General features: G+C 49.8%; 4 protein-coding genes across 4 annotated transcripts; 3 read left to right on the forward strand and 1 right to left on the reverse strand.

Moving 5' to 3' along the window:
• Positions 1–677: 677 nt before the first annotated feature.
• M437DRAFT_42177 (FH2-domain-containing protein) lies at positions 678–6223 on the forward strand (the record flags this gene model as incomplete). The annotated part of the gene is made up of 3 exons (XM_041020519.1): positions 678–3518; positions 3636–5300; positions 5357–6223. 3 exons carry the CDS (start codon positions 678–680, stop codon positions 6221–6223), a joined length of 5373 nt encoding a protein of 1790 aa, XP_040882060.1.
• Positions 6224–7186: 963 nt separating this feature from the next.
• M437DRAFT_72987 (uncharacterized protein) lies at positions 7187–8014 on the forward strand (the record flags this gene model as incomplete). Its single annotated transcript, XM_041025952.1, has 1 exon — positions 7187–8014. The coding sequence occupies one exon, from the start codon at positions 7187–7189 to the stop codon at positions 8012–8014; it is 828 nt and encodes a 275-aa protein (XP_040882061.1).
• Positions 8015–8155: 141 nt separating this feature from the next.
• M437DRAFT_42240 (uncharacterized protein) lies at positions 8156–10160 on the reverse strand (the record flags this gene model as incomplete). The annotated part of the gene is made up of 2 exons (XM_041020529.1): positions 8156–9231; positions 9287–10160. The coding sequence occupies 2 exons, from the start codon at positions 10158–10160 to the stop codon at positions 8156–8158; spliced, it is 1950 nt and encodes a 649-aa protein (XP_040882062.1).
• A 612-nt stretch (positions 10161–10772) lies between these two features.
• M437DRAFT_42928 (uncharacterized protein) lies at positions 10773–11993 on the forward strand (the record flags this gene model as incomplete). The annotated part of the gene is made up of 3 exons (XM_041020651.1): positions 10773–11691; positions 11742–11882; positions 11953–11993. 3 exons carry the CDS (start codon positions 10773–10775, stop codon positions 11991–11993), a joined length of 1101 nt encoding a protein of 366 aa, XP_040882063.1.
• Positions 11994–12995: the final 1002 nt, after the last annotated feature.

Consider the following 12995-nt stretch of genomic DNA (forward strand, 5'->3'; position numbering starts at 1 on the left):
GTCGTTCATCCGAGGCCGTATCGACTTCCCTATAGCTATACAAAAGTGTCGTATGATGTAGGGGAACAAAGTATAAGGTTTTATACATGAATTGCTCAAAGACGTGATGGTCTGAGACAAAGACGGACCGCAGATGAAGTAGGATATTAGGATACTCGTTGAAACAAAGGCGGAAAGCACGGGCCCCTGGACCGGTTGCGGTTGCGGTCTAACCCTGAAATGTGGAGGTACGGCAAGTTTGATGAAGGTCGGCACGTCGCCCTCGACCTTTGTAAGCTGAATGCTGAGAAGAGACCCTGTAACGGCAGTAGAGACAGCCATCAATACTTGGAGACTCCGACCGACTTGACGTGGCAAGAGCGTGGGAAGCAAGAATTAGGAGACAGTCTTGGAGAGAGAGTGATAATCAGGGCAATCGCAGTCAGCCGCCTTTGTGCTTCTTTCCCTTTCGACCCGAGATTGGAGATTGGACTGGGAGCATACGACGCCGCCAATCTTTTTTGTTCCTGCCTGGAAAGATTCCATACCTCATTAATACCGCCATACTCGGGCACACGACTCTCTTGTTGGCTACGGCATCCCTGCGTCGACGAAGCTTGTTGAAGACAGAGCTCTTTTTGGACAGCCACACGACACGGACGGCGCACCTGACATGAACATCTCACACTAGAGCGGCCATGTTTTCTTCGGGCTCGGGCGATGCCAAAGGACGGCAGACGTCGGGCGGCAAGTCCTTCTTCTCGCGCCGTCACCACAAGGACAAGCACAATGAGCAAGTGCCTGACAGTCCCTCGCTGCCTTCGAACTGGTCGCAAAACCCCCTACCGCCTGTGCCTCCTCCGCACCAGCAACAGCATCAGTATCAGCAGCCTCCTTCGTCGTCGCATTCGCATTCCTCGCGTCACTCTATCGATCATGGCGCTGGCCTCATGACCGCCATCCCCTACGACAGTGTACCTCGAGATACCCGGTCGCCAGTACGTGTCGATTACCTACCAGAGAACAACACACAACTGCCTACTGCACCACGGCCGCCGCAACATGCATCGCAATACTCGCTGGCCAGCACTGGCCGAACAAGCTCCTATGAGAACTCAATACACTCGCAGTATGACCAATACCCTGCTTCGGATAGAGCCAGCATACGCTCTAGTCACAGCCATCGCACCTCGATATCCATGCACCCGCAACATTCGCCATCTTCGTTCCCCAACATGTCGCTCGACTCGACCACCCTCCTACCACAATTAGCCCCTTCATCCACCCGTGGATCTCAACAGAATGGCTTCCTCAGCGCCAACCAGCCGTCAGCCTTCAGCTCTACTGCATCTTTCTCGCCAGATGGATTCAACCTACAACGGCCGTCTGATGATCGCGTTATCGAAAAAGAATTCTTGGAACTCATGCACAAGCGTGGGTGGAAGAGTTTGCCTGAACAGGCACGTAGACAAATGGAAGCATACCCTATAAACAAGAAATGGACTTTGGTACATCAGGACAGACTGGCTGAGTGGCAGGGTGAACAGAAGAGACGCATGCATGCGAGGACAACAATCAACGCAGACTCGAGTCTGGGCATTCTGGGCCGCGCCGATGAGGAAGGGAGCCCAGAATGGTATGTTCGCAAAGTTCTGGACAACTCGATCAGCGCGAAGCAATTGCAAAGTTTGGCCGTCAGTCTGCGTACCCAGCCTATCGGATGGGTCAAGGCATTTGTGGAAGCACAGGGTCAAGTTGCTTTGGCAAATGTGCTCGGCAAGTACAATCGCAAGCAGACGACAGGCCCGACAAATCCTACCGTTAACGACAAAGATTTGGACCGCGAATACGATATCGTCAAATGTCTGAAAGCATTGATGAACAACAAGTATGGAGCGGATGATGCTCTCGAACACGCCCCTATCGTAAATGCCCTCGGTGCATCCCTCATTTCTCCTCGACTTAACACCAGGAAACTCGTCAGTGAAGTGCTCACCTTTTTGTGTCACTGGGCAGAAGGACGAGGTCACCAAAAGGTTCTCCAAGCTCTCGACTCGCTTAAGTCAACTCAAGGAGAAAATGGCCGCTTCGATGCTTGGATGCGCATCGTTGAAGTTACTGTTGATGGCAGAGGCAAGATGGGTAGCTTGGTCGGGGCAAGTGACGAGGTCCGCAGTGGTGGTATCGGTATGGAGAATTTGCTCATGGAATATGCGGTCGCATCCCTGTTCCTCGTCAACATGATTGTTGATGCGCCAGAAAGAGATTTGCACCTACGATGCCATATCCGTGCGCAATTTACGGCATGCGGTATCAAGCGTATCCTTAACAAGATGGAGCAGTTCCAATACGATATCATCGACAAGCAAGTTGAGAGATACCGTTCGAACGAGATTATCGACTATGAAGATTTGCTCGAAAAGGAGAACCAAGTTGATGGCCAAGATCCAGAACCACAGGATCTGAACGATCCTGTACAGATTGTTCAGGCGATCATGTCTAAGGTGAACGGAAGTCATTCGGCAGATTACTTCGTGTCTTCTTTGCAGCATCTGTTGCTCATCAGGGATAACGAGGCCGAGGACAGGCTTCGCATGTTCCAGCTTGTGGACGCCATGTTGAGTTATGTAGCCATGGACAGGCGATTACCCGATATGGATCTCAAGCAGAGTCTCAACTTTACTGTTCAGAGTTTGATGGACAAGCTGTACACAGACTCTGAAGCTCGACAAGCGAGAGACGAAGCCTTGGAAGCTCGCCAGATTGCTGAATCGGCATTGGCTGAGCGCGATGAATTGAGAGCTCAGCTTGAGCTTGGTGCCGACGGGCTAGTCAAAAAGCTCACACGGCAGCTTGAAGAGCGTGATTCGATTGTCCAGATCCAACAACGTCAAATCGAAAGTCTTAAGGCAGAACTTGCTGAAGTTCAGCGTGTAAGAGCGTTGGAACTGCAACGCAACGAGCTTGAGACCAGAGAGTTGTATCTTATGCTGCGCGATGCTCAAGATATCGCTGCTGCGTCGGCAAAGAACGGATCCAAGAATGGTACAGCTGCTGATCCTGTTCAGATGCAAGGTATTTTGGATCGCGAAAGGCTCATGGATCGCTTGGAGATGCAGCTCGAGAGAGCAAAGACACAGGCGAAACTCGAAGGCAAGGTTTGGCAACAGGTCGACCCCTCGGACAAGCTTCGCGAGTTGCGTGAGAAGATGGATGGCCCAGGTGGACCGACCAGTGCTATCCCTGACAGCTTGCCTGATGGCTACATCGGAAGTGTTTCCAGGACGCAAAGAGGCGGTATCACTCGCAAGCCACTTCCCAGTCAGACTCGACAGGATGGCGAGGAGTCTCTGGATGAGGATGACGAAGAAGCCACGGTTTATGAGAAGCCTCGCATTGTTGAGATGAAGCGACCTAAGATTAGCTCCGCTCACGCTCAGGCTGGTTACCTTAATGACATTGTCAGCAAGGTCCGTCGTATTGACGCTAGTGATGATGAAGAGGATGCCACAGTTACTGGACCTTCGGACTCTAGGAACGTTTCCTCCCAGTCCAGAGTTGTCTCATCGCAATCTAGACATGTCTCCTCACATTCAAGAAATGCCTCCGCTCAGCATGTCAGAAATCCTTCTGCTCAGCTCGCAGCAGATGGCGAGCCCAAATTCGATGGTGCGATGCCTCCACCTCCGCCACCCATGCCAGGCTTTAATGGAGCAGAAGCTCCGCCGGCGCCTGCCATGCCTGGCTTCAATGGTGCTCCTCCACCTCCACCTCCGATGATGCCAGGGTTCAACGGAGCCGCCCCTCCTCCGCCTCCCCCACCACCAGGTATGGCTGGGTTCTCATCTGGTGGCCCACCGCCGCCGCCAATGCCTGGGTTCTCTGGTCCACCTCCCCCTCCTCCACCGGGTATGCCTGGCTTCTCTACTGGCGCCCCTCCTCCACCTCCACCTATGCCTGGCTCTCCCATGCCTGGATTTGGCGGTCCACCACCTCCCCCTCCTCCAGGCATGCCAGGTATGAAGGCTGGAGGACCTCCGCCACCGCCTCCACCACCAGGAGCACCTCCTATGCCTGGAGCCAGAAGAGGTGGGTTCTTGCCTCAAGCTCAATATGCAGCTGCCTCTACCATTGGTATGGGTGTTGCGAGACCCAAGAAGAAGCTCAAGGCTTTGCATTGGGAAAAGATCGACGCTTCAGAATTCACCATGTGGGCTACACACGCACCCACGCACGAGGCAAAGGAAGAGAAGTACGCCGAACTTAGCAAGAAGGGTATTCTTGATGAGATTGAACGTCTTTTCATGGCCAAGGAGATCAAGGCGATTGGCAAGAAAGAGAAGAAGAGCGACAAGAAACAGATCATGCCTAGCAACTTGATGCAAACATTCCAGATCTCTTTGGCGGTATTCTCACAACGACCGTTGGAGGATGTCGTCCGCATGATCATACACTGCGACAGGGAAGTGTTGGATAACCCTGTCGTCATGGACTTCCTGCAAAGAGAAGACATGTGCACCATTCCTGACAATACTTCCAAGCTCATGGCACCATATAGCAGAGACTGGACTGGACCGGACGCACTCAAGTCAGCAAGAGAGCAGGACCCTTCAGAACTGACTCGCGAGGATCAGATCTACCTTTACACGGCCTTCGAATTGCATCACTACTGGAAGGCTAGAATGAGAGCATTGGCTTTGACCAAGAGCTTCGAGCCAGAATATGACGAAATCTCAGACAAGCTGAAGATGGTATGCAACGTTTCAGAATCACTTCGCGACTCTGTTCGTTTGATGCCCGTCTTTGGTCTCATTCTCGACATTGGTAACTACATGAACGACTCCAACAAACAAGCCATTGGTTTCAAGCTTAGTTCGCTCGCCCGTCTTGGTATGGTCAAGGATGATAAGAACGAATCTACCTTGATGGATTATGTCGAGCGTGTTGTACGCAGACAATATCCCCAATGGGAAGGCTTCACTGAAGACATTGGTGGCGTTGTTGTGGCTGCCAAGTTGAATGTGGACCAGCTAATGGTCGATGCTAAGAAGTACATTGACAACATCAAGAACGTGCAAATGTCCTTGGATGCTGGTAATCTCAGCGACCCGCGCAAGTTCCATCCCGAGGATAGAGTCAGTCAAGTGGTTCAGAGATCAATGAAGGAAGCGAGAAGAAAGGCAGAACAGATGGAATTGTACCTCGAGGAGATGAAGAGGACATACAACGACATTTTGACCTTCTTTGGCGATGACAACCAAGACGAGTCGGCGAGGAGAGAATTTTTCTCCAAGCTGGCCAATTTCGTCAACGAGTATAAGGTGAGTTTGAGTGAACAATTTATGACTGTTGGAGTTGTTGCTGACATCTATATCAGAAATCGCACGAGAAGAACATTGCTCAAGAGGAGACACAACGTCGCAATGAAGTTTCGATGCGTCGTAAAGCCCAAGCACAATCTGCCCTCGAGAAGGCAACTGCAGATCCTGCCGGTCCTCCTTCACCCGCTTCACAGGGTGCCATGGACACATTGTTAGAGAAGCTTCGCGCCGCCGCTCCTGCTACTAGAGATACAAGAGATCGCCGACGACGAGCCCGTCTCAATGAGCGTCATCAACGTCGTGTGGCTTCTGGCCAACAAATGCCTGAAATTGCTGGAATAACATCACCTACAGATGATTCGACTCTCCTCTCACCAACTTCAGACAAAGCGCCCGAGCGTCCGTCAACTTCAGACAGCACAACACTGTCTCCTCATGTTGAAGAGAATGACAAGGGTGCCATCAGCGAAGGAGAAGACGTGGCAGATCGAGCAGCAAGTCTTCTACTTGGCCTTCGCGGTAGCACTGGCGACAACGATGAGACACCTGTTCCACGCGACAGTGAGAATCTTCGTGTTCGCCGCCGTCGTGATCACGCAGACAGCGAACGCGAGCGCCGCCGCCGAAGACGCGCGCCAGGTACCAGCACTGCCTCTACCGACGGACGCCCTCAGACGGGTGTCAGCGATGCTAGTGCGGACCACCATGACGACGACAACAAATCCGAGCTTGGCGACGCTAAATCAGATGCCGGAACTGGAGATGTTGATGATGGTCTGAAGATTGATCTTCAACTCATGACACCTATAACAAGTCCAGCATTGACATCTCCACCCATCACTATTGTTAGCCCACCTTCACCCACTACGACTGCAGAGAGACGGGACGTCAGCACACCACTTGGCAGTCCTCGGTTATCATAAAGCATTAGAATAGGGAAAACTTGTTCGGGTCTTGGAAAGGTGTTTTGGATGTGTCGTCTTTTCTGCATGAGGCAGCAAACCTACTATTGTAATTTCTGTGTGTTTTTGGTTTTTCTGTTTGTCGTTTTCATCGCACCAATACCTAAGCGTCTCATCTTTTTGTTCTCGATTGTCAGCTTTCTTCCTCCGCATGAGATAGTCACTATTGGGCGTTTTTCCTTTGAATGCATGCTTGAGATTTTGCATGTTTAAGAGAGAAAGGGCAAAGAGAATTACCATAGACTTCAAGACAATCCTTTTACATCACCATAATTCTTCCTCACCTAGCACGTTATCCTTAGTTTGCCGTAAGGTCCACACAGGTATGCAACTCCTGTGTTTTGCTATTGCATCCGCTCGCTATCTTGATGCCAGGGTCGTTAGTATAGCAACACTCTTCGAGCCTTGGCAAATTTGGTTGGTTGTTTGCAAAGCAAGGAGAGTAACGCACGCGTCCGACCTCCTCGCATCGGCAACAATTGACACTAACAGCATCACCAACACGATAGCAACAATCTGATATTGCCCGACTTGGATATTCAACTGTGGATACATTGCGTTCAGAGTGTAGTGCGAAGTATCTGACGTTCGATCGGCTATTGATAGAGGAGCTCTTACGCCACATAGCATCGAAACTTGGTCGCGAGGTGACCGCTTTGACGATCGCAACATCATTCAGAAGGCGAAGGGATCACAACTGATTGGTCTTGAGAGTGCATCTGGAAGGAATTAATCTGGATTACTGGAGTTTTTGAGAGAGGATCTGGAAAGGAGCAAAGTCATTATTTCATCTCAAAAACGGCCACAGAGAGGTATACGAGTCGACACATTTTTTTTAGATTCCATCTCAAGGACCTCAAACCCTTCCATTCATTGGACCAACGTTCCAGAAAACTGTCACTGTCTCGAAAAGAAGAAGCAAAAATGCCTCCCATCGCCTCCCTCGTCTCCGCCCAATTCACCTCCATCCCCGCCTCGGGCAACACCCCCATGGTCCTCTGCTCCCACTGCCAAACCACAAAACTGCCCCGCAACAACTTGACTCGAAAAGAAGAGCACCTGAAAAGCTGTGCCTCTTTTGCTCTCTCTCCCTTATCAACCCAGCGTGACGCAAATGGCAGAACACTACTTGAAGATTCCATCGCCAGACGCGCAGGAAGAACGAAACCGGGGAACAGCAATAAGACAGAAGAGGAGAAAGAGGTACTGAGACTTAGGAGGTTGGGTGCGGTGTTGGCGTACGGGAATGTTGGAGAGACCTTGCAGGAGGGGATTCAAGAACGCGTGGAAAGGATCTTGAGGGGGGAGAGTGGGATGGTTGGAGCGAGGGGGGTGGAGAGGTTGGGTGGAAGGGCGAGTACTACTCCTTACCAGCCTTCTAGTCTTGAAGATGGGAATCAAGGGTCTGCAGAGGGGTTAAGTGCTTTTGCAACGCCAGAGTTCGAAACACCCAGTGCTGGTCCTGCGACAAGCAACCAATCCATGGCTGTATTATTGGAATCAGCAACAAGAGGAAACTCCACGCTTCCTTCTCCGTTGGAAAATTCGAGGAAAAGACAACAGCCGAGTGACTTTGAGGACAGTACTCCTCAATTGAACAATAGGGCGGCAAAACGCTTCAAGCATGCAGAGTTATATCTCGATGAAGATGATTTGGTGTTTGTGGGGTCTGCGCAGACGCCTAGGGAAGAGAGGTTTGCGGCACTGGTGGAGAGGCTTGCTAGATTGGTTCGTTTGAGGGATATGCGATGAACAAGAGAACCAGAGGAAGGAAAGCTGGCTTGAGAAATGTTGGTATTTTCTATTCCTTCTTTAGCTCACGGGAAACAATCAAAGCGCAGGGAAAAAGAGATTTTACTTTCTCACTGGCTGAGCTGAAAGAATCTACAACAATTACTTCTTCTTGCCCTTGGTCTTGTCCAAAAACTCGACCCACGCAGGTCTGACGCCTCGTCTTTCCAAAGCCTTCATCACGGCATCTTTCTGCGGCCCTTGAATCATAATCTCCATGACAGGAGCTTTAGGACTGCTTCCTTGCAACTGCTCAACACTACTACTCCCTGCACAGACTTTTCTGAGCTCGTCTGCTAGTGGCTGAGCAGCGATAAAGTAAGCTTCCACTCCTGACACTTTGGTCACGGTCTTGTTGCCTGAGCGTGTTTCGAGGGTAACCTTGATCTTGGGCGCGGCGCCGGATTTTGGCTTGAGAGGGTCGGAGGTAGAGGGGGATGTGCGGATGATGGCGTAGTGGGGAATACAGGCTTGGAGAATACGTTCGAAGAGGGCGTCTCGGGGAACAGAGCCTTTGGCGAGGACTTCCTTGTCTAGCGATGTGGTGCCATCAAAGACTGCATTTGCAAGTGTTGGGTTCAACAACACCAAACGTTTGTTTTTCTCGTTGATGAGGTTTTCAGACTCGATGTAGGTCGTTATTGCGCTTTTGATTTCCGCGGCTGTAAACAGGGATTGCGTAGACGCGTTGGCGGATTCGAAAAGTGGCAATAGTCTTTCTTTCAGTTTGTAAAATTGTTGTTTTTCGAGTTTTTGACCGATGGAAGTGTCCGTGGTGGTATCCAGTTCTGTGGTTGCTTTTGCACCGCGACCTAGACTTGTTCCTGCTGCTGTTTCCTTCTTAGGCAGTCTATAAGGCTTAAACTCGACAATTGCAGTATCGTCAAAATCAACATCGAGAATGATGGTCTCGTGTTGGTCTCTTTCTTTAGTCTTTACAATTTTCGCCTTGTCGAGAGACTTTAGGAATTTTTTGATGTTCTTGAAGGAGGATTTCTTGATTTGAAGGGAGGAGGCTTGGTCGGGCGTGTAGGCGGGCAGGAAAGGTTGGACGAGATTGGACATGACGAAGGATTGAGTCAAAGGGAATTCGAGGCCAAAGGTTGGGTGGTTGGGGTTTGTTTCTTTGTGGTGGTAGATGCCGTAGAGGAAGGCTTTGCGGAAGGCGTCGTCGATTTCTGTTTTTTTGTTAGTGTGTGTTGTTGAACATGGTCGAAGGGCAGGGAAACATACCCTTGGTGGTCAGTTCTTTGATTTCTACCTGTTCTACTAGGCCTTCGTCTGCGGGAGCATCTTCTCCTAGACCTTCTGATGGATCGGGCTGGTCAGAAACAGGTTTGTCTAAGTTGACGCCTCCTTGCTCTTCCTCTTCATCATCAATATTCAGGTCAGCAGCTTGTTCGGCCAGCTTCTCCTCATCATCTTTGCTTGCAAGCCAACCGTCGAGCGACTCTGGAGGGCTGAGTCCAGGCTTGTTGGAATTACTGTATGACCAGATTTCATCACGAGCCCAGTGCATAGTCTGCACAGCATGACCACGAGAACCTTGCACAGCACCAAGTGAACTGACATCAATCAAACAAGCACCAACAGCAACAGGTACCGAAGGCTGTTCAAGACTTGCAATAGCAACCACAGCCCCTTTGGTAGCTTTGGGGTGGAAGGGAGGACCATTGGCCAACCCAGGAGTCATGAGATCTGCACCGCCTTGCAACTTCTGAACAACAAAACCAGGGGTATGTAGCAGAGGCACAATGCCAGGTTGTTTCCACAGTGTGTATACGGTGGGATACATGCGATCCTCAATCTTGAACCAGAGGACTCGAGCGTCATCTCCGGAGTATGCTCCAACATAGACGGTGCCAGAAACCTGCTTAAGGTCGGGTCCATGTGTAGTTGTAAATCTTGCAGTTTGAACTCCCTCAGGCAGTAGAGCGTTTCTCAAGGCGGTGGTTTCTGCAGTGGCGGCTGCTTTGTCCTCGACTTTGGAGTCGTTACTCGGTTTTGGTTGGAGGCCATACTCGGCGATAATGCTGTCGGCTGTCTTGCGGCGGTCTGACGAACGCAGAGGCGCTAAAGGCTTGACTGTTGGCTTTTTCTTGAACATGCTTGAAGATTGTGTGTGTGTCTGTTCAAGGTCTTTGAGCCAGGGCTTTTGTTGACCTGGTCATGGATACATGCTTTTCGTCATAGCCCTTATCGATAAGCGCCCATCCTTGCTCCACCTTTCAGCCCACCTGCATCTCTGCTCTGCATCAACCCTTCGAATTGTCCGACTTATGACTGCATCTCTTGGCTACTGAGATACTGCCATCTTTGGCACTTTGTAATCTGTCATTGTGCTCACTGCGAGAGCATCAGTCTCCGTAGCCGCCCAATGCTGATACAAGTTGAACAACCCTAATTTCTATTGTCGGACAGGCGCGACCCCCCTCATAACAGGTTCAAACTCCAGCAAAGCAGCATGAAACCAAGCTCTAGAAGCAGAATCTTGATCCTGTAAGCTTAAGCCGACTGCCGCTGATACCTACGCAACGGTCATACATCCCGAGGACCCATGACGTTCGCAATGCGGGGAAACCATCCATATGCGAACGAGGAGGGGCAGAGACCGAGGGACATGGCCAGCTCTCTGTCGGCTTGCCGTCTATAAGTCATGTCACCTCTGCTCTCCAAAGCTGGATCTATATCCCGTTCTCAACTCTGAAACAAACCAATCATGGCTGCTCCCAAAAGCACAACAAGCACTCGCTTGACTCAGATCAAGGACTTCCTAACCATGAACAAGACTGCAAGCTTGTCCATGCCTTTTGATCCCGACTCTACCATCTTCCCTACTCGTAAAGAGTTGCCCACTATTCCCGGAGCTCCAGAAGGTGCCGCATGGGTCTGGGGTGAAAACGACAACATCGGCCGTCTTAACCTCCTAACACCAACTCGTGTCGCAGCAGCAGCAAAGGAAATAAAATCCGGAGAAATCATCCCTGTCAACCTCCCTCTCAACACTCCAGAAGTTCCTGCCTTTCACCGCGAGAGTTTCAAACACGAAATCAAGACACTTGCTGCGGATATTGCTTACGATGATCTCTACTCTCTAAACACCCAATCAGGAACTCAATTCGATGGGTTCCGTCACTTTGCTCACATCCCTTCTGGCACTTTTTACAACAACACAAAGGGTTCGGATATCGTGGGTCCGAATGCAAATCACAAGTGTTCGATTCATCATTGGGCTGTCCATGGAATCGCAGGTCGAGGAATTCTTCTCGATTACCGTGGTTACGCCCACAAAAAAGGCATTGTTTATGATCCTTACGAGTACTATCCCATCTCCTTTGAAGAACTGAAACATTGCGCGGAAGATCAAGGAATCGATATCCGCCCAGCTTCCCAAGGCGGTGATGTCAAGATTGGAGATATTCTATTCGTGCGCACTGGTTGGGTTGAGGCCTATCATAGCAAATCCCCTGCCGAACGTAACGAATTGGCTGTGAGACCCCACGCAATAGGCAAAGATGACGGCCAGAGATTTGCAGGACTTAGTCAGGAAGAAAGAATGCTAGACTGGCTACACGACTCTTACTTTGCTGCTGTAGCCGGAGATGCTCCTGCTTTTGAGGCTTGGCCAACACACGAAGGTAAGTTGTCCACTCCCCAAAACTCCAAGCAGAGACTGAGCGAAACACAGACTACCATCTTCACGAGTACATACTTGCGCTTTGGGGCATGCCATTGGGGGAAATGCTGGATCTGGAGAAATTGTCACAGACTTGTCGGGAGAAGAATAGATGGACGTTCTTCTTTACTGCTGCGCCGGCGAATGTGCAAGGTAAAGACTCTTCTTCTCTACTGATCCTTTCCATCTATCTATCCATTTCATCGCTAATATTCACGTCTAGGTGGTGTAAGCACGCACGTCAACGGCACCGCCATCTTCTAGTCTCTCCGACACTTCCTGCAGCATCAACTTTTTTTGGTCAAACATTTGCTTAAGGACAATCACAAAACCGTTTAACATTTGCCATCAGAACAACATGACTAAACAACACTCGTCCTTCTTGGTGGTGTGGTTCGTAGCACAGACCTTCTTCCTCCCCAAAAACATGAGCTCTTCCAATCTCCCACACCGCCATCACCAAGCCCCTTTAGCTCAGTTGGTAGAGCGCGGCACTAGTAATGCCGAGGTCGCCGGTTCGACTCCGTCAGGGGGCATCTCCTTTTGTTCTTGATCTTCAACCAGACAGTGGTTAAAAAAAAGGGGGGGGAGGGGAGTTATTTGTTCGGAGAGACTTTTTTTTTTTTCTTAGGGAGGTTTAAATTATGCAGGTGAAGCTTTTTGTTTTTGTTTTTACATAAAAAACTTTTTTATGTCGTGACTTTTGGTGTGGGGAAATTATGCATCTTGATGAGATTTTTATGTACTTGAAACATCATCAAAAAAGTTGTCTTGGTATACCAAATCACCAACCCCTCCCGCATTCTCCGAACAGTATAGTATAACTCTTGAGCTATATCAATCCATTGAAACGAAAAAAGATCCAGCCTTGTACAAGTATGTGTGGAACTGTCTCGTGTGGTTAATCTTTCTATACAGGTGCGAGAGACACGATTCCTTCAGCTTGTATTTCTGGGTTGGTACTCTGGCGCTGTCATGACTACACAATGGCTCGTCTAGCAAGATTGAATAGTAGTCCATCGTGAAAAGATATTGGGGAAATTTAAGAGCTCGTGTCTCGATCTAGAATGGGAGCCTTACATCATCTCCTGATGATCAAAACAACAGCATCCAGGAAATACACATGTACCAAAAAATTCTGTAACAGCAAAGAAAGGCAATAGAGTAAAAGGATAAGCATACGAAAAGAGTCGTAGTAATAAAACATCAACGAAAGCCACGGAAAATAGTGTGATTGAACGAAAGAAACGGACTCCCCCTAAAGAT

Source organism: Aureobasidium melanogenum (assembly GCF_000721775.1).
Source record: "Aureobasidium melanogenum CBS 110374 unplaced genomic scaffold scaffold_4, whole genome shotgun sequence".
Lineage (NCBI taxonomy): Eukaryota > Fungi > Ascomycota > Dothideomycetes > Dothideales > Saccotheciaceae > Aureobasidium > Aureobasidium melanogenum.